The following is a 19,782-nucleotide window of genomic DNA, read 5'->3' on the forward strand; positions in this document are numbered from 1 at the left end:
GGGTTTGAACCCCGGACTTTGCATATATTAAGCATTGTTCCTACCAACTGAGCTAAGCTCACAATGACATTTCTTTGACAAATAAAATATCACATTGATGACTTGATAACTTGTTTTGTATGTGTGCGTAGGATTTTCTAATACACTCACTTAAAATTAGAAAGATGTATTAGCATTTTAGACCTTGTTATTTAGACAATTATTTTCTTAATTATCTCAAATTATGTCTGAGTATTAATACAGAAAGCATTTTACACCTTTTTTTATCCTATTTTTTTCTTTGTAAACTAAGCTTGAATTAAAGTTATCGGGGGAATTTCCATTTTAAAAAACATACAATTAAATAAGTTTTTTATCTTTATAAATATCCCATTTTTAATCTCACTTTTAGAGGGTAATTTCATTTTTAATCCCTAAAAAATTCTACAAATTTTGGTTCCCAAATATTTTGTGTCATGACTTTTAGTCTCTATTTTTTAAGTGAACTCATGTTTACCTTCACATTTTTGAATGATTTTTGCCATAGATGTTTAGAATATTATAACAATCTCACACAAAATTTTAAATTTTTTTAACATAATGATTTAGTATATATTTGGTTTCAATTCTAGAGGGACCATAATTCATTCTGACATGTCCGGTTGTTGTCGATTAGAATTGACTCTGCCTCGTGAATTGATTCTATTTGAAACTGAGATTTGTAGCTTTTGATTCTATAATTGATTTTCACACACAAATTTATAGTTATACTTACTTTTACATGAATGTATCCAAACACAAACCACTTTTAGTGAGAATGACTTTTAACCAAAATATATTCTATCAAAATCAATTTTCTCCACCACACAACCAAACACACACTTAAAGTGTGGAAAAAAAAAAACAGAAATCTTTAAAGGAAGGAAAGAAAACTAATCCTCTTACTATGATTGGGACGAATTGTTTCAAAAAAGCGAATTTGATTTCTAACGAGAACAATTATTTATCAACTTTATCTACTTCCGACCGAACTATAGAATATTAAAACTCATTTTTCCCTAGAAACTAGATGGTTTACACCAACAACAAAAATCACATGTTTTTATTATCCAAAAAAAAAAAAAAACGAAAATTGTGAACTCTCGTTAACACAAGCCTGTCCCAATACAAAGAAAGGAGCGGCATTGTTTCAGTTTTGAGACAAAATTTTGAACATTGTTGTATTTTCCCGGTTCGGTGAACTTAACGTAACAATCTACCTTAAAGACATCCAACGTGTTTGTTGAGAATTAAATTTTGAGGGTCACCCCGTATTCAATATTTAATTCGCGTTCCTTGTACTAGGATTTTATTTCAAATTGCAACGTGCAAAAAATGCATGACTTTTAGCATGCATTCACGATTTTACTCACTAAGTTGGAGCAAAATATTTTGGTAGTTAGAGCAGTTTTGAATCAGTAATACTAATAAGAGTTGGTATATCAAACAATCTATTGCATGTTCGTACCATTTTCTTTGTGTAGCTACCAAATTGTAACATTGTCATGGTCTAAAATTTCCCATTAGGTAACTACTATAAAAACCAACACACATGTTTAACAAAATAATAGAATTCCTTGTATTACTACATCAGACAAATTAATTAACATGGAGTTTAGTAAGGTGATAGTTATTATAGTAGCCATCATTTTGGGTATTGGGCTTGAAGGATGCCATTGTAAGGTTGTGCAATTCATATTTGGAGACTCTCTTTCGGATGTTGGAAACAACATGCATCTCTCTAGAAGCCTAGCTCAGGCAAGCTTGCCTTGGTATGGTATAGACATGGGTAATGGGTTACCTAATGGAAGGTTCTCTAATGGACGCACAGTTGCTGATATAATAGGTAATTTTTTCACTTATTGGCATTCAAATACTAGAAACTAAATTGTCTAATCTAAATGCTCTTAGATTTCATTAAGCTCTTGGACCATGACAAAAATCTATTTTTATTTTTATTTAATTAATTATGTTGAAACGATTTTAGTTAAAAGTGAGTTTAAAGTAAAGTGCTTTATGTTTGGACTTTGTTTGGATATATCTACGTGATAGTACGTTGAATAATAGTTTTGAGTGCAAAGATTACGTTTGAAAGAAAAAATTACAAATTCTAACTTTAAGTTAAAATAAGTTGTTTAGCGGTAGCTAGTATTATTGTGTCCGAGACGCGGCAATTGAGAAGCTATAATTAAGCATTTGCTAATGAAGTGTTTGGTTGAGGATGAACAATGAGTTTGGAGCTCTCCCATCATGATTTTTAGAAGTTACAATGTGTAGCTTTAATCTACATTAGATTATGAGAGGAGCTCAAAAGATCATCACATTGAGGCAATAGCAATCACACAAGTGAAGTTGGACTTCATTTGTGTGGCTTCTAACTCAAATTTTTCACGACAGACATTTGGCGGTTGCGAAGAGCAAACGCTCTCCTAAACACACACTTACTATTTTTAAAAAACACAGTAAGTGTATAATGTATTTCAATGTGAGACTTTTAACTCACATTTTCCACAATAGACAATGTCCGGTCCGGTAAGCGAATCTCTCCAAAACATAAGCTTACTATTTTTCAAACACACTTATTGTATCGATGTATTTCAAACATAAAACAACATATATCTTGCTGCAGCAAAGAATTAGCCCTGACTTTTTAAGGTTGTTGATGTCTTGTGAATCAATCTGTGAACAGGTTTGAAATTAGAGTTGTCATGACATTATAACAAAAAATTTATACATTTTCAGGTGACAGTTTAGGCCTACCTAGGCCCCCTCCAGTCCTAGACACGTCTTTAACTGAGAAAGATATACTAATAAATGGACTGAACTATGCTTCTGGTGGTGGCGGTATCTTGAATGAAACTGGCACCTATTTTGTGAGTGTCAACTTTTATAACGTGTGTCTTAGGGCATTTAATTTAAGTAACACTGATATATTTTGGATGATAAAATTATTTCTCTCATGCAGATCCAAAAATTATCACTAGACAAACAAATTGAGTTGTTTCAAGGGACACAAAAACTAATAAGAAGCAAAATTGGAAAAAGGGCTGCGGACAAGTTTTTTAGAGAAGCTCAATATGTTGTTGCTTTAGGTAGCAATGACTTTATCAACAACTACTTGATGCCTCTTTACACTGATTCATGGACATACAATGATGAAACCTTCATGGATTACTTGATAGGAACACTAAGAAGACAACTAAAGGTTTATTGAGTTTACTCTAAAATAATCATGCTTCATTGTTTACTTTTGGCAAAATGCAATTTTTGTCTCCTATTTTTTCTGATTCATAATTTAGTCTCTTCCATATCAAATTCCAAAATTTGAGCTTGTTTGAAACCCTTTCCAAAAACTCTTTTGTAGTTTTTAAAAACTTGAAAATTTAAAACTTGTTTGCAAAACTATTTTTAAAATTACAGTTTTGGAAACTGTTTTGAATTTTTTAGTTTTGGGACTAAAAAACTAAAACATGTAAAAGGATAACTATTGTGAAAAGATGACTTGTATATTTCAAAAACTGAAAACAAAAACTATTTCAAATAGACCCTAAGGGCTTGTTTGATTCACTTCTCAAAAACAGTTTTTTAGTTTTTAAAAATTAAAAACTACAAAATTTGTTTGGTAAACTATTTTGAAAATTGTAATTTTGAAAATTAGTTTGAGTTTTTTAGTTTTGAAAACTAAAAAAGCAGAACTGTCAAGTAGTTTTGGTTTTCAGTTTTAGTTTTCCTTTTAGAGTTCAAGAAAGGCGGACCTTTGACATATTTTCATTAATGGCATTTGTGTAATTATAATAACATTTTGTTATTTTTAATTTGTGCTTGATTTTACATTAGCTACTTAAAGCCTTCAGGGAAAAAAAGAGCAAAACAGTTTTTTTTTCCTTTCAAAAAATGTGTTACCAAACAAGTTTTTCACTTTTTCATCTTTAAAACAGTTTTTAAAAGTGTAATTCCCAAACAGATTTTTTTTCTTAATTTACTTCTTAAAACAGTTTTAAAGAACAAGTTTTTAAAATAATTTTCAAAAACTAAAAAGCAAAACACAATCAAACAGGCCCTTAGTCTCCCAGTTTTTATTTTTATTTTAAATTTTCTCAATTGATGAATTTTTGTCTTATTTTTTTTATGTATCATGTTGAAAATGAGCTGACAAGTCACTTGATAACGTTACAATGATTTTTCTATGCATTGTCATCATCATGTGACTTGCTAGTTCTTTGTTCAACTTGATACATAAGCAAAAACAATTCTCAAATTTAATGGTAGCCAAAATTTATGAAATTTTAAAAAGCAATGGACTATATTTTCATAATTAAAAATAGAGGACTAAGTGTACCCCAAAAAATTTAGAATCAAAGAAAATAGGAGAGCAAGAATACATTTAATTCTTTATTAGGCAATTTCTTTTAATAAGTCTTTTTCTTTTCTCTTTTTTATTTTTGAGGAAAGAGTCTTAAGTATAATAATGAGTATTTACATTTGTTTATGTTTTTAGCTACTTCATAGTTTAGGAGCAAGGCAATTGATGCTTTTTGGGCTGGGTCCAATGGGATGCATTCCACTTCAAAGGGTACTTACTACAACCGGAAATTGTCGTGAAAATGTAAACAAACTGGCTCTTAGCTTTAATAAAGCTTCAAGCGATCTAATAGATGACTTGGTTAAGCAACTTCCTAATTCAAATTATAGATTTGGAGATGCATATGATGTTGTCTCTGATTTGATTAGCAATCCCCTTAAGTACGGTAAGTAGATACGTTAATTGATAATTTACTTCTCTCTCTAATCACATGCATGTAATAGGATCTAAATTCCCTACATTAACAAATGCAAGTATTTACTCATATTATCTTTAACTTTAATGGATCTCGTCTATTGATTTGAGATCAGACAACGAAAATTATATAACGTGTGTCACACTGCATGAAATCCAAATCCATGCTATTGACACTTAACCAAATGATGCTCATACCAAGGGTTTGTGACAAAAGCAAGAGTTTTAGGCGCAAATATTTTTGGACCCCAAATTTATATTTTAAATATGACCAATAGTAATGGCTCACTGATATTTATTTTATAGGTTTCATAGTATTCATTTTACTCACTACTTTTGTCATTAAGTAATTCAGCTACAAAATTATCTAGGCCTAAAAAAGTGTCAAAATTTTCTGTCTTAAAAAGGTGTCACTTAAAAGTTGGTTTTAGACCTAATCACATTTGCTTTGTAGGGTTCCAAAACTCAGACTCACCCTGCTGTTCCTTTGGGAGAATTAGACCAGCACTTACATGTGTACCTGCATCAACACTATGCTCAGACAGAAGCAAATATGTGTTTTGGGACGAGTACCATCCCTCAGACAGTGCTAATGAGCTCATTGCAAATGAACTTATTAAGAAATTTGGATTTTCACGTGACGGTCAAAATGCTGCTCCTTCACCAGCACCTGCTATTGCTCCATCTCCAGAAGATTAATCATTCAAGATTTTCTTGCCTAATGCTGGATTTGCATGTCATTTGTGGAAACTATTTTCTCTGTTTTATTCCATGTGGATTAGTCAGTTACACGAAATTTATTTACATGTTTTGAAATTTGAACGTGGCTGTATGATTAATATATACTGTTTTATTAAGATAGAAACTATTGTGATATTTCCTTTTGTTATGCAGCACATATGTAACCCACCACTTAAGTGTGTTTATTTTTTTTTAAGATACAATATTAAACACAGATTCCTTGAACAAGCTCAATAAATTGTTTTTACTGAATGCACCTAAGAATTTCCCTAGTTAACAACAACGTATGGTGCTATAATGAATATGATCTGTTATATTTATATTGGCCTCATGCTACTTTCCAAGAGAAGTTTCAAGCTTGAGAAACGGAGTATAGGGGGTGGTAGACAAGAGCGTGGGACTCCTAACATTGTCACATTCATTAAGAACTGACGTCGTTCACTCTATTAACACTGATCCGATGATAGCCATTTTTTTGGTGGCTTCACTCACCTATCAGTATTCGGTGGAGCACCTTAATCCAGCCTATTAGTAGACCTTTCTGTGATCCAACTCTCATCGAAAGCACCAATTGTTGTTAGGACTTAAGCTCATGAAGAGAACCCAAAAGATTAGTCTATTAGATGGAAGAGCCTCATAATTTAAATACCACATCAAAAACTTTCATGTACTCGACGTGGGTACTCCTGATAGTTTTCTCAACTTAAAATAAAACAAATTAATATTAGATAATAAACCATATGATATGAGATACTTTTTAAGTCTACTAAGCGGCAATACATGATTACATAATTTCCAAGAGAAGTTTCAAGTTTGGGAAGAGTATAGGGGCAGATCCAGACAAAATTATCTTTGGTTTATAATACTATATATTCAAATGATGCGTATAAATGAGGAACAATAGAAGTTGAATCCAGGACATGTACAAGAGAAATTAAAAGAACTGCCTCTACCGCTAGGTCATACTCCCTCTGTCTCACAATAATTGTCTCTTTACCCATTTTTCTTTTTCTCAAAATAATTGTCACTTTAGAATACCAATGCAGCATTTATTATTTTTTTCCCATTATTATACCCTTATTTATTAAATTTCATCCAACTTAACTACTCCACTAACTACAATTAATAAGGGTGTTTTAGTAAATGATACTAATTTTACCATCAAAATCAACACAATTAATCATTTCCTTAATAATCGTGCATAAACCTTAAACGACTATTATTTAGAGACGAAGGGAATAGAAAATAACATGATATATGCGCAGCTTATATAGTATATAATCAATATTTTGAGGCCTAGTAAACAAAACAAAACAAAAATTTGGGCAATAATCTAATAATCATGTGTGGCTATAGCCACACTTAGCTATATGGTGGATCCGCCCTGTATAGGGGTGGTAGACAAAAGAAGTATTGATCTTTGATCACTTTCTCAACTTAAAGTAAAACAATTTAATATTAGATAATATACCATATGATATGAGATACTTTTTAAGTCTACTAAGTGGCCAATACATGATTACATAATTTAAAGAAACATTTTGGATTAGTTCCTAATCACTTTCCAGGAACATGGTTTATACAACCCTTGTCAATTTGCTGTGGGTGGATAAATGATTCTTCATTTTTAAATATCAATATATCTTTTTGGACAAAAGCAGGGGCCAAAAGGAAAAGGTTATTTGTCGGTTAAATTCCAAATGCATCTTCATCTAGTAAGCACCTACATATCCAGAGACATATAACTAACCTTTATTTATTCAACGACTTAATTAATATATATAGGTGGACGGTAGAGGATTTTTTGCACCAATATGAATATGGACCCTTTTTCAGTTTCTAAGAGGTGCTTAATGCTTGTGTTACATGCAGGTTAAAGTGGTTTTAGTAATAAAATAAGACAAAATCAATGGCTGTTGGAACTGATAGTGTAACTGATCAAATATCATTGAAATTCTAGTACATGGATACATAAGCAGATGTTAATTAACGTACATGAGTTCCTAAGATCCCATACATAAAACAATAATGGGGATTTGATTTTCTCTAATATTTAGTCCTTTCTTTCATCATACATAAATGCCTCTACAATAAAACTCATATATTAACTTAATATTGTTTTACATAGAGGATGCATGCATATATAATATAGGCACCTAGCTAGAGGAACTAACATTTAATCAGGTTACACACCATTACGGTGCTCTTGGAGTGTGACGACCATTTGCCCCAGATGGTGCATAATCATTGAGTTCCAAATCCATCCTCTCATTAATTCTTGGCTTTGGCTCTTCCAAGTGCAAGTTTTTCTCAATAATAACCTGTAACATATATAATCTTGTTGAATTTGATATATACTGTTTTTTTTTTTTTAAATGCAATAGTACATGTCTTAAGCAACTTAAGAATAGAGAGTATCAAACTGTACCTGAGGGGTATTTTCCGGAGTAATTAGGTCAACTTGGACATCTTGCATAAGGTTTTCAGTTCCTGCTTAATACAAACATACCATATATAAGAAGACTAAGACTAAGAAGATGAAGGAAAATTACATGCATGTTTCGGTTAGCGATGAATTTCATGAAATCATGGTGGACAATGTGATTTTACTTAAGCTACAAAGTGTAACTTCTACTAAAATCACGATGACACACTACGATTCCACCAAATTCACCGTCAATTCAAATATAGACGTACACCTTTTCAATGATAAAAAACAAAAGATAGTATAGAAGAATTTACTTGTAACTGGAACTGCTGTCGAGCATAAAAGATGTGAAAGGCCAAGAAAAATCACGAATAAACGAAAGAAAGTTCCTGCCATTCCTGCACTGCAATGGCTCTTCTCAGAAACAAGCTCTAGGATGTGTTGCCTCCCATATGCTAGTTCTCAATTTATATACTAACATAAGATCTTTGTGATGTTTTTTTAACATGGAATGTCGATATGATGGAGCAGCAATATCGTATTGCCAAAGTCATAAAGTTGATAGCAACCCATCATTTCTTGGGAGACAAACGTGTTTCCACACTTTGGTAAATAAACTTTCATCAGCTTCTGTCTTTTACCTGTGTGAAAACCCAAATTAATAGTATTTCATATTTTGGAGTATTTTCATACACACAATTCTGATATTTTATGGTCAATAAAAAATTCAAATATCAAATCTCTGATCACATCACATGTTTAACAAATCTGAATACTTGAGACCACAACAATAATGTAAATTAAGACCTTATTGTAGTGCAGAGAAAGTTTAGGTGGACATAAAATTATGGTATATTTTAAGTCAATATGGAGTGCGGTATGAAAGTGGAAAGATGACAAGGAAATATTCGTGAAGCAAGCAATTTCCTAAGGTGGTATATAACCAACCAAAGTCAAAATGTAGTGGGAAATGGCCATTAAATCTTAAGGATATATTCTATAGGCTATGTGTGAATAGTACAAGAGTTTCAAGGTAGGTACACTTCCAAGAAACTCACGAGAAGGCTCCACGCTTCACATCTGTGCCTCAACTCACCAAAAGGCAACAGCACTAGCACTAGCACTAGCAGCATAAGGAAAACAGCTAGATGATTATCCATGTTCAGCAGGGTCAATTACTTTTTCTAACTGAGAGGCATTTAATTTCTTGGTCCTGTGATTTTTATCGACTAAATGTCTATGTCTGTATAGCATACTATAGTATATATATTTTTATGTAAATATGTGCATGCACTTCATTGCAGGCAGTGGAAGTCATGATGATATTTGAACAAGGAATTAAAACAGGTCTGTACCAAAAAAAAAAAAAAAAGGAATTAAAACAGGTCAAATATTTTGAACAGTAATGTAGTATGTTATTGCTAGTGGGAACATCAATTTTCTCCACTAAATTGATCTGAACAGTGGCAGCTTTGCTCTCTGCACACCACTCAAACCTCCACGACTCTACACAAAAATTTACTCTGATCAAAATATAAACAAAAATAACTTGATGTTAATCATAAAATTAATCATTTCTCTAAACTTACGTTCATTTTTAATAACTTGTTTCATAACAATAAAAGTTAAATTAGTTTAAGGATATTTTAACTTGTTCAAAAAAAAGTTTAAGGATATTTTAAGAAACATAACATTAAATAAGGTAAAATAACTTCTTAAATTAGTATTAGTACTTAAGTGAGTCATGTGAGTCTCATAAGGGAGTGTAGATGTAATTTCTTAAATTACATCACTCATTTATACTCAATGTTGGTACTTAATAAGCCATTAATCCTCCCAGCCTGGCATATCAAAGAAAAAAGGCCATTACTTTTTCCACTCTATGAGTTTCTCGCGCGCTCTATCCGGATTCTAAAATCCGAAATATTTCAACGTGTTTTTGAGGTTTTTATGGAGTATTTATGCCGTTCGAATTCTATAATCCGAACTGCATAAGACGCGCGGGAAACTCATAGGGTGGGAAAAGAAACGGTCAAGAAAAAATGGCTAAATAAACTCCACATCATTACATCACACCTCAAACATGGTGTGAACTGTGAAAGATATGAAGAATGAAAGTACCCAAACTCTGCCTTGTCACTCTGGAGAGAAACGAGTTTTAGAGAGAGTGAAAATAAACATGGCTACACTTGAATACTAATAGATCTAGAACTTATGGATAAGTGAGGGATAGTATATGCTGAACATAACTTTTTTTTTGAAGAATATGCTGAACATAACTTATATTATAATCAACAACACTGAGAATAACATTCTGCGGAGTTTGTTACAAGAACAAGAAGAAATACAATAAAACAAACATAAAACAACAGAAGACCCTCCCTTCTCCCTTTCGGTCTATATTTCTTATTATAACTACCAACAACAGTTTATGACTTCCTACAACAGTTACATAGCAGTTAATGCACACACAACATTTAGGAATAATAAAATGTACTGCCTACTAACATTACATAACTTCTGCTTCAACACTAATTTGATTTCTATGCTTTCTTCCAACAAGTCCTAGTGATAAGAGGCCTATTACTGACAAATACATCAACTTTAGAGATGAAAACGCCATTGTTTTCTTTGCAGTCGCACAGATGGAGCTCCAAAAAATGCCATCATTAAAACCCCATATGGAAATCAACCACGCAATAAATTAATATGTATAAAATGATCATTCTATTTATTGAATTCTACAACCTCCGGTATCTTGTCCACGTCGAACATTGCCAAAAGCAGACAATTCCAGAAGATCCATATCACGATCTGTAATTCATCCAGTATTTCCATCAGTATGTTTCCAATTACTACAGCTAAATATGATGATCATTACAGTCATACCTGAAACCCTGCAATAAGAACTCTTCTGAATAAGATCAGATTTGGAGATATCTGTTCGATTACCCTTTGATCGATTAACTGTTGCCTGCAAATTTATGGATAGAACTTTTATCAAATGAATGCAAAGAGAATCAAATACAAAAACAGATTTAATGACACGATTTATAGTTGGAAAAATAAGCTAGAGCTGGTAACATAATATTGTCACTTGCATCAAAACCATAAGTAGGAGTGAACTTTAGTTGCAAAACGTAACTACATGAATGACAAGTCAACTTGAAGAAGGAAACCATGCCAGCATCTAATGACAGTAATATTAATAATTGGAAAACTCGTCCATAGAAAATTTGAAAGCCACAGAATAGTGTGATAAAAAAATCAGAGTGATGTCCAATGACTTGAGTTATCCACATGCTTGTGTTAAACATCTAAAAAGTATCACATCACATTATTACTCTATCATGAAAAAATGCTAGAGCATTCATTTTAATCATCTTTTAGAATTATCTTCAATATTTCATTTTTTAGTTAGGATTAAGAGTCTAGTCTATTAATTATATTATATATAAGGATCTGTACTTTGTCTTTTGTAGTAATATCAAACATATCATTCACATCAATATCAATATAATGTTATTGATCTTAGTATTGCTTTTCCTTCTCTATACCTAACCCTATAACTTCACCAGCTTGTATCCAATATCAAAGGTTTCACTTTTCTGGGAACCAGCAGAATGGATTAGTATATATGTCATCTATATTAATCCAAGCTCACTTGCGCCAGATACCAAGTTTTCAGGAAGAAAAAAAAACTAATCCAACCTCACCATGTCTGCATTTTGATAGCCATACAGACAAGCATGTTTCACCCTACTCCTATATAGCTCCAGTAAACGTATACTACATACAAGTACTGATTAGTTCTCTGTCTAGAAATATGGTAATGAAATCTTAAGACAGCAAACTAAAAACTTAAACAGTAGGTTTTCATAATAGATATTTCATTTTGGAACTCTAAAAAGTAAGCAATAATATAGATATTAAGAAATCCTGGGGATGATTATATACTTCCTGGTGCAAAAAGTATTTCTAATATCAAATTAACCAGTATCTTTATAGTATACCAGGATAACGCTTAGTTGGGGTATGTTTGGATTTAAAGAATCACGTGTACAGGAATTTCAGAAAACGGCACCCAGCAAAAGTACATGTGATTATACAATAAGATGCATTACAAATTTACAATATAATCCCCCCTAAAATCAGGCAAACCTTACCTGTAATACTTGACAGTTTTCCAGCGTGCTTTGGCCCCCCTGGAATTCACAAAACACCCAAATGAATAAGAAGTAAAAAGAGAAACCAATTGGCAACTCAATGATGGCATAATTATCTCTTAGGGGGGTGTTTATAATCGTATGTTTGGGGCTCGAATGCCCCAAAAGTTTATGGAACTTTAAAACGTTCATAAAAATGACTAAGAGACAGGTTTCAGATAATCACATAAAATTTCCCCATTCTCCTATTCTTTTTATAAAACTTCCACATAGGAAGACGGAAAAACCAAAACCTCTCATGCTCCTCTGTTTTCTATCTTTCTCCCTTAGTTGAATTATAGCTAGCAGATGTACAACAGGTAAAAAGCACTACCATTTACAGATATAAACAAGTCTTTGGAACCACTTTAGACTTATCTCATGACACAAAAGCTTATACTAGTAATATACTCACTCAATAAAATAACCTATGATAAACCAGTTTGCCATTTTCAATTCATTTCAACAAACTCTCCAAATAACCAACAAGAGCTTAATTAATCTCCTTTTAATTACTTGTTTTTATTTATCTCGACCTTCGGTATAATCCAATTTGATCCGGGACAACCCATATAAGGAGGCAAAGCTCTCCCAAAACCTATTTTTATTAACAAAAATTTGCTTGATTTGATCCAAACTCCTTGCCACTCAGACAAACCAGCTTGTCTATAACATCCTAATTAAACTAAATATCCAAACTCAAACAAATTCCTCAAAATTCAGTAAAACCTCAACAGGGATAACAAACAAATGCTACTTATCAAAGCAGGCCAACATCATTTTCCATCAAAGTTACTTCACCATTAATATGAGGATTATAATAACAATATACAAATGAAGCAAAGAAAAACAATTCGAAGTAACAATATAAATTGAATTAAAAAAAAAAAAGTTACAAAAGATAGAGATAAAAACCTTAGAGTAAGGAACAATGTGATCATAGTCATGACACAAACAACCAGGACAACCTACAAGCTTCCGAAAGATAAGGTTCCCAAGTGGGTCCCTACGCCAACGATCTGGGTCTCGTCCCTTAACCTTATCAGCTTTTTCCCAGCATTTCTGTTTAACACTGTGGGGGAAGCTTCGAGGGTTAGGGCTAGTGAATTCGTCGAAGAGAACAGCAGTTGGGTCATCATCGAGGAGAGTGGTAGCAGAGGGTGAAGAGCTTCGTTTGGATGAAGATGATAAGTTTGTTGAAATTGTTTTGGTTCGATCCTTCAATGGAGAAGTTGAGTTTCTTCTTCGTCGTTCTGGTTTGGTGCTTCCACCAGTAAGAGAAGAACCACCTCTCATTTGCGGCGTCTCCTTCACTTATCGTTTTATCCGATGTATACTTCAATTTTATTTTGATTACTTCCTAATTAATAACTTTTTGCCAAATACCTGCCCGGGTCCTTTAAGTTTCACGTTTGTAACAGATAGGTCCTTTAAGTTTCAAAGGTTACAGATAGGTCCTTTAAGTTTCTAAGGTTTCAGATAGGTCCTTAACGGAGGTTGATAGAAAGGACCTATCTGAAACAAACTCGAAACTTAAAGGACCTATCTGAAACCTTAGAAACTTAAAGGACCTATCTGTAACCTTTGAAACTTAAAGGACCTATCTGTTACAAACGTGAAACTTAAAGGACCCAGGGAGGTATTTGACCTAACTTTTTTATAGTTGTCCAAGAATATTTGTATGACCAAATGAGAAATGTATACTTCATTTGTAGTTTTTATTTATTTTTCTATTGTTCTTTGTTTTCGTGTCAATATTTTTTTTTTGTTGTAAATTGATGGTTTTCCAAAAATAGTCTGTTTTTTTTGACAGATCCAAAAATAGTCTCTTAAATAGTTGTTTAAATAACACATCTCTTTTATAAAGTGCATGCACTTAAATGAAATATTAAAGAAATGTCTTATATTTGATTTTTGGCCAATCTCGAGCACCAACTAGGTTTTCCTTTTGGTACAAGGTCGTGCTACTAAAGATGCAAAGAAGGATCAGGCTCTCAATTTGTAAAGGTAATCTCCTAAGTAAAGCAAGGAGAGTTTGCTAGTAGAATGGTTTACTATGGGAATGCTTATTTATATTGTGCAATTGTATTATTTATATTTATAATATTTGTTATAAGATTGATTGAGTCACCAACAACTTCATTTAAGGGTGGCGAGGGTGGTAATAGAAAGTGGAATAGAGTCAAGTGGTCCACTATTGCTATTAAGGAAGTTGGACTATCTAATATTGCTATTCTCTAAAACTTAATTTGGAGCTTGTTTTTTTATCTTCAAAAACTTTGGGTATGAGTTCTATCTCATAAGTACATTAAAGGTGACGACATATGGAACATCAAAATTGAAGGCAACATTTCTCTAATCTGCAAAAACATTTTAAAGGCGTTGGAAGCTTTGAGATATGGCTTTTAATTTTGTATAGTTGAAGGATCCTTCTCATTAATTAAGGCGTTGGAAGCTAGGAGTTCTTTGTCGCTTGGTTGATTTCATCAATATTTCAAATATTCAACTACAAGTTGTATTGAGACTTGATTCCCTGGAATGAGCATTGTTCCTATTGTTCTTTTTTTTCTTTGTTTTTCCTTGTCATTTTACCTTAAAAACAAAATGGAAATGCTAACTTGTGCCCTTAAGGGTCCGTTTAGTTCGAGAGTTTTGGAGGGGAGGGGAGGGAAAAATTTTAATTTAAATTGTTTGGTTCAATTTTTAGAAGGGGGTGAGAGGAGGGGAGCAAATTTTATTGCACTACAAAAATTATCCTTAGATTAATTTAAAATCTCAATATCATCTTTATAACGACATTTATTATTATTAGGTTATATTATTCTTGAAACAACGTTTATTATTATTATTATTATTATTATTATTATTATTATTATTATTATTATTATTATTATTATTATTATTATTATTATTATTATTATTATTATTATAGGTTATTTTATCCTTGTAACAACTTTTATTCCATATTATTAACGACTTTTCTTTGTAAGAACTTTTATTACTACTTTTAACAACCCTATTACTAATCCATTATTTCATTGTATACATCGTGTTGTTATCGATTACATCATTATTGTTTCGTTACTTTATTAAAATTAAGTAGGGACTAAACTTACAAGGTCGCTATTTTATAGGGACTAGAAACATAATTAACCCTTTTTTTTAATAGTACTTATTAATTTATTGTAATTTTTTATTTTATACATACAAAACATAATTGATATATGTCCAATATGGATATGGCTCGACTGATTGAGCAACACTCTGTTTGTAGGGGACCAAGGTTTGATTCCCACAAACACATTTTTTAGGATGAGTGAAGAGTTGTAAATTGCAATCTAAACACTAAAGCATATGTAAATCTTATAACACGTCCAAAAGGTCAAAGTTTGGGATTATATAATGTAGGGTCACTACATTGCCAAAGGCCATAAATACGGAAAATTTAGACCAAAAACATTAATATTCGTCATAATATTCAATTTTAATATATCATAACATATGTTAATGTTATTAATTTTTAACTATTATTTTATTTGATATATATATATATAAATACTAATTAATTATGTTAAGTAAAAATTTAATCATCTAAACTCATTTAATAATATTTGTATCAGGAAGATATCACAAACATTACCATGTTTTACAACAACACTAAGATGCTACTGACATTTATCATTTTAGAAAAAGAAAAAAAAACTAAATTTATATTTGATAAAATTAATTAATATTTAATTTAATGAATATAAGTCAAAGAAATTACACATAATTATTTCCACCGTTTCATCCATGAACCGACAAAAAGTCTTACAAAAGAAAGTATGAAACAAATGTGATATCATGTGAATATGTTTTAGACGTGGATGCATAAGAAAACGTGGCATGCAGAAGAAGCTAAAACGCTGGCTAAATGTAAGGAAGCAGATAGAGGGTTTCATAATGTTTGTTGGTAGAGAAAGAAAGGTGTTGTAAACTCTGCCAATCAGAGAAATCTCACCGTCCGTTTTCAAAATTTCAGTTTGGCTGGTACCCCAAACTCTATCCACCGAAATCACAGCTATACCCATCGTCTTTAACAATTTATTTCTTCCTTAGTTATATCATTTCTCTCTTTCTCTTTCTTCTTTGCATGTTTCCCTAAAGAATTCAACATTGCTTCATATCTGCTTCCACTTAATTACATCAGTTAATTCTATTTTTTTTCAGTATCTCAACAAGGTTCTTTTTTGCTTTATCGCAATTTAGATTTCCCCTTTGTTTGTTCAATTAAAACATTGGACCGGAAAAAAAGTGTTCATCCTAAACTTGCAGGATGGGGAGAGTTAAATTGAAGATAAAGAAATTGGAGAGCACAAGCAACCGACATGTGACTTATTCGAAGCGGAAAAGTGGGATCTTGAAGAAAGCAAAAGAGTTATCAATTCTATGTGATATAGATATTCTCCTTCTCATGTTTTCTCCAACAGGAAAGCCTACGTTATTACAGGGAGAACGAAGGTAATGTAATAATAATGGTGAAGCATTAATATGTGTCACATGTTTCTAGTACGACGAACAATTGTTTCCTTCTTGTGATAAAATGAGAAAATGGTACAATAATTGTTGAATGATTAACATGCGTCGTCGATTGATCAATATGTGAATCACACACTTATCATTTTAATCTCAAAGGACAGTGTTCAAATATTTTAAAAAAATGGTTGTAACATGAACTTTAGTGTCGAATAAGAGAGTTTTCCTTAAAAAAAAATAGGTATACTGGACTAATATAAAATCCATCTTTAAAGCGTGTAAAAGTCGAAGGAAATATCAAATATATGACAAGTTTTGAATGAACATGCATGTTGATTTTATTTTTCCAGCAATATGGAGGAGATCATTGCAAAATTTGCCCAACTTAGCCCACAAGAAAGGGCTAAAAGGTTAGTCAAATTTTCCCACTAAATATTTATTTTTATTTATTCATGATGAATGATCTAATATCTTTTCTTGTTCTAATTGAGCAGGAAAATGGAAAGTCTTGAAGTAAGATTACTTTTATCTCCTCGTAATTCATATATTACTTTTGTTGCATCGAGTGTGTATTTGATGTAGTCTCAATTTTCGGTCATTGCTTAAAAATTTGGTCTTGTTTAAAATTTAGGCACTGAAAAAAACCTTCAAGAAATTGGATCATGATGTAAAGATACAAGATTTCCTGGGTTCAAGGTAAGTGATTGTGATTATCAAATTATCAATGTCTTCCTTGTAAATGATTTTGAAGATTCTGACCTGTTTTAATTTTCATATTGCAGCAGTCAAACAGTGGAGGTACTGTTTATTCACAAATTATCAAATGGGTTAATAATTGCTTTAGAATCTTAAGCTGGTAATTAGGCGACCAAAGTGTTATGAGTTCAATTGCCATTTGCAGGACCTAAGTCATCAAGTGAGAATCTTACAAGCTCGGCTCACAGAAATACAACAGAGACTGAGGTGCAACTTTGGAGCTTTTGGTTGTTAAAGTATTTCTTTTTCTTTTTTGTGTTATTTTATTGTTCTCTTGTTGAACTATTATTCATTCAGCCTCTACCTTACCAATTTTGTATGTGCTTTGCAATTGTTGTATACCTGTATTAATTATGAGTGTGTATGTACTTTTTTTCCTTGTTCAATTTAAATTTTTCGTATTCTTTTTTTCGTTATCATTCACATATCTTCATTCACATTTCATTAAAATTGTTTCACACAACACTATTTGACATTTATGAGACTTATAAGCATTATAGACAAACTATTCTAACCTCATGCCTTTAGCTCACACCAAATAAACACCACCCAAAAAAAAATGTGTTTGTCGAAACCTATACTTTTTTGGTACAAACTCTGTTGATTAAAACATCACCAAATTATGTCAAATACTATCATAATTTGGGCTATCATATAGTAATGTTGTTTTGAATATGTAATATCTCAGTTATTGGAGTAATCTGGAGAAGATCAGTAACTTGGAACATCTTAGACAAATGGAAGACTCGCTCAGGGAATCAATCAATCGATTGTCTATACAAAAGGTAATATTTGGTTTCATGCGGACTAGTCATACAATTATATCATTTTCCATCGTTCCCGTCCCCTTAGAAAATCGTTGTGATTAAGAGTTGTGAAGATGTGTGTATTGATATTTTGATTTCATCGGCAGGAAAATCTCGAAAAGCACCAACTAATGTCACTTGAATGCGTTAACCAGGTAAATAATAGTGTATTTTCCCTTTTTTCTATCTATTATTATAATTTTTGAAATAATCTTATCCGGGATGATATTGATTCATAGTTACCAGAAGGGATGACTTTGCCCTTAATGATGTCTGGTCTACAAGAATCTCAACCTTTGTCTTGGCTTCTAAGTGGTGATAATCACCAGTTGATGTTACCTAGTGAACCAAAGTTTATGTCATTCAGGTGAGTTAACAAGTTGCTTTCATAGACATAAAGAGCTTTATAACAAAAGTGGATCGCATTTATACGAGAGTTATACATTTTAATGAACTTTCATATTTGCTTTTTAACTAATATGTTTCATAATTCTGCTAATTTTTCAAATGTTCACTATGAAAATAAAATAAAATATATATATTGCTTATTTCATTTTATAATCTAGTTATTAATTTAATTACGTTACATAGTGACAATGTCAATAGAGATGTTGAGTGCTCAACCGACATTTCACTCCCAAGCTATTCTGGTTATACTGGGAACTGCAAACTGGAGGTGGGAAGCTCTCCACATGTCACTATTTTGGGTCAGGGAGGTGGTACCTTGAATGAGTTAAATGGAAATCCAAATCCTTACTTAAATGTGCAACAGTGTCAGCAGTTTGCATACCCTCCTCCACAAGATCTTGAGGAAGTGAAACATCACCAACCAATCAATAGCAAATCAAATAACGTGGACTACCAAGTTAATAACAATTATGATCTGCCAAAATCACTATTTGAAAATGGACACCAGTTCTGGAATTCTACAAATGGCTCTTGTGGTATTGCTATGTATAACGAGAATGGTTACCATAGGGTAAGCATGTAGTTTTTTTTCCCTTTCTAGTTATGTGGTAAACAAGTTAGTATTTGCTGGTTTATTATTTTCTTTATTTTGCAGTAACTGGTTGATATATGTCTGACTTCTACAATAAAGAAGGATGACGATGACTTAAATGATGTGACAATTGCTTGCAAACTATGTCTGAAAGAATCAGATATTGTTGCTTCTTCACCTATGAGATACAATATTATCTGTATAGAGGATTTTCTATGTTAGTTGTGTATATTGTATGGCTTTATAGGATATAGTTTGTCCATATACAGATATTTGGTTGCCTTAACTAACTTTTTTACTTGTAGATTTTTTTGAGTTGGGTTAGTGATACAAGTTGTAAATTTGAATTTTTGTAGAAAAATGAAGTGTAATCATATATTAATATCAACACCTTTAAAAGTTGTTCAAACATTCTGAGGCCTTTATGTATCTTAAACGTATGAGTATCACCTATTCACTGGTTGTTGCAGGATATTTTTTAAAGTAAAACAAAACTTCTAAATAAGTTAGAATATCATATATGAATAAGAAGTCTT

At 31.9% G+C, this 19,782-nt stretch overlaps 3 protein-coding genes and 1 pseudogene across 6 annotated transcripts; 2 read left to right on the forward strand and 2 right to left on the reverse strand.

Moving 5' to 3' along the window:
• Positions 1-1,584: 1,584 nt before the first annotated feature.
• On the forward strand, positions 1,585-5,774 carry LOC146901901 (GDSL esterase/lipase At1g74460-like). The gene is made up of 5 exons (XM_085734002.1): positions 1,585-1,864; positions 2,761-2,891; positions 2,984-3,223; positions 4,517-4,766; positions 5,250-5,774. Exons 1-5 carry the CDS (start codon positions 1,627-1,629, stop codon positions 5,492-5,494), a joined length of 1,104 nt encoding a protein of 367 aa, XP_085590128.1. The 5' UTR covers positions 1,585-1,626; the 3' UTR covers positions 5,495-5,774.
• A 1,685-nt stretch (positions 5,775-7,459) lies between these two features.
• Positions 7,460-10,177, reverse strand: LOC146901902 (uncharacterized). 2 transcript variants are annotated; one of them, XM_085734006.1, is made up of 4 exons: positions 8,279-10,177; positions 7,965-8,026; positions 7,698-7,857; positions 7,460-7,661 (listed from the first exon to the last, which is right to left on the reverse strand). In XM_085734006.1, exons 1-3 carry the CDS (start codon positions 8,358-8,360, stop codon positions 7,732-7,734), a joined length of 270 nt encoding a protein of 89 aa, XP_085590132.1. In that variant the 5' UTR covers positions 8,361-10,177; the 3' UTR covers positions 7,460-7,661; positions 7,698-7,731. The 2 variants fall into 2 exon arrangements, with proteins under 2 accessions (XP_085590132.1, XP_085590131.1); XM_085734005.1 differs by having other exon boundaries at positions 7,460-7,857.
• A 148-nt stretch (positions 10,178-10,325) lies between these two features.
• LOC146901903 (HNH endonuclease) lies at positions 10,326-13,537 on the reverse strand. 2 transcript variants are annotated; one of them, XM_085734003.1, is made up of 4 exons: positions 13,085-13,537; positions 12,131-12,169; positions 10,854-10,938; positions 10,326-10,778 (listed from the first exon to the last, which is right to left on the reverse strand). In XM_085734003.1, the coding sequence occupies exons 1-4, from the start codon at positions 13,463-13,465 to the stop codon at positions 10,696-10,698; spliced, it is 588 nt and encodes a 195-aa protein (XP_085590129.1). In that variant the 5' UTR covers positions 13,466-13,537; the 3' UTR covers positions 10,326-10,695. The 2 variants fall into 2 exon arrangements, with proteins under 2 accessions (XP_085590129.1, XP_085590130.1); XM_085734004.1 differs by lacking the exon at positions 12,131-12,169.
• Positions 13,538-16,065: 2,528 nt separating this feature from the next.
• On the forward strand, positions 16,066-19,169 carry LOC146901904 (agamous-like MADS-box protein AGL65; annotated as a pseudogene). The gene is made up of 10 exons (XR_015022149.1): positions 16,066-16,669; positions 17,035-17,094; positions 17,179-17,197; positions 17,316-17,380; positions 17,467-17,482; positions 17,586-17,647; positions 18,129-18,225; positions 18,354-18,401; positions 18,486-18,613; positions 18,838-19,169. The product of XR_015022149.1 is annotated as an agamous-like MADS-box protein AGL65 (transcript).
• Positions 19,170-19,782: the final 613 nt, after the last annotated feature.

Source organism: Medicago sativa, chromosome 8 (assembly GCF_051527215.1).
Source record: "Medicago sativa cultivar Bolivia chromosome 8, Bolivia_mono, whole genome shotgun sequence".
Classification (NCBI taxonomy): Eukaryota; Viridiplantae; Streptophyta; class Magnoliopsida; order Fabales; family Fabaceae; genus Medicago; species Medicago sativa.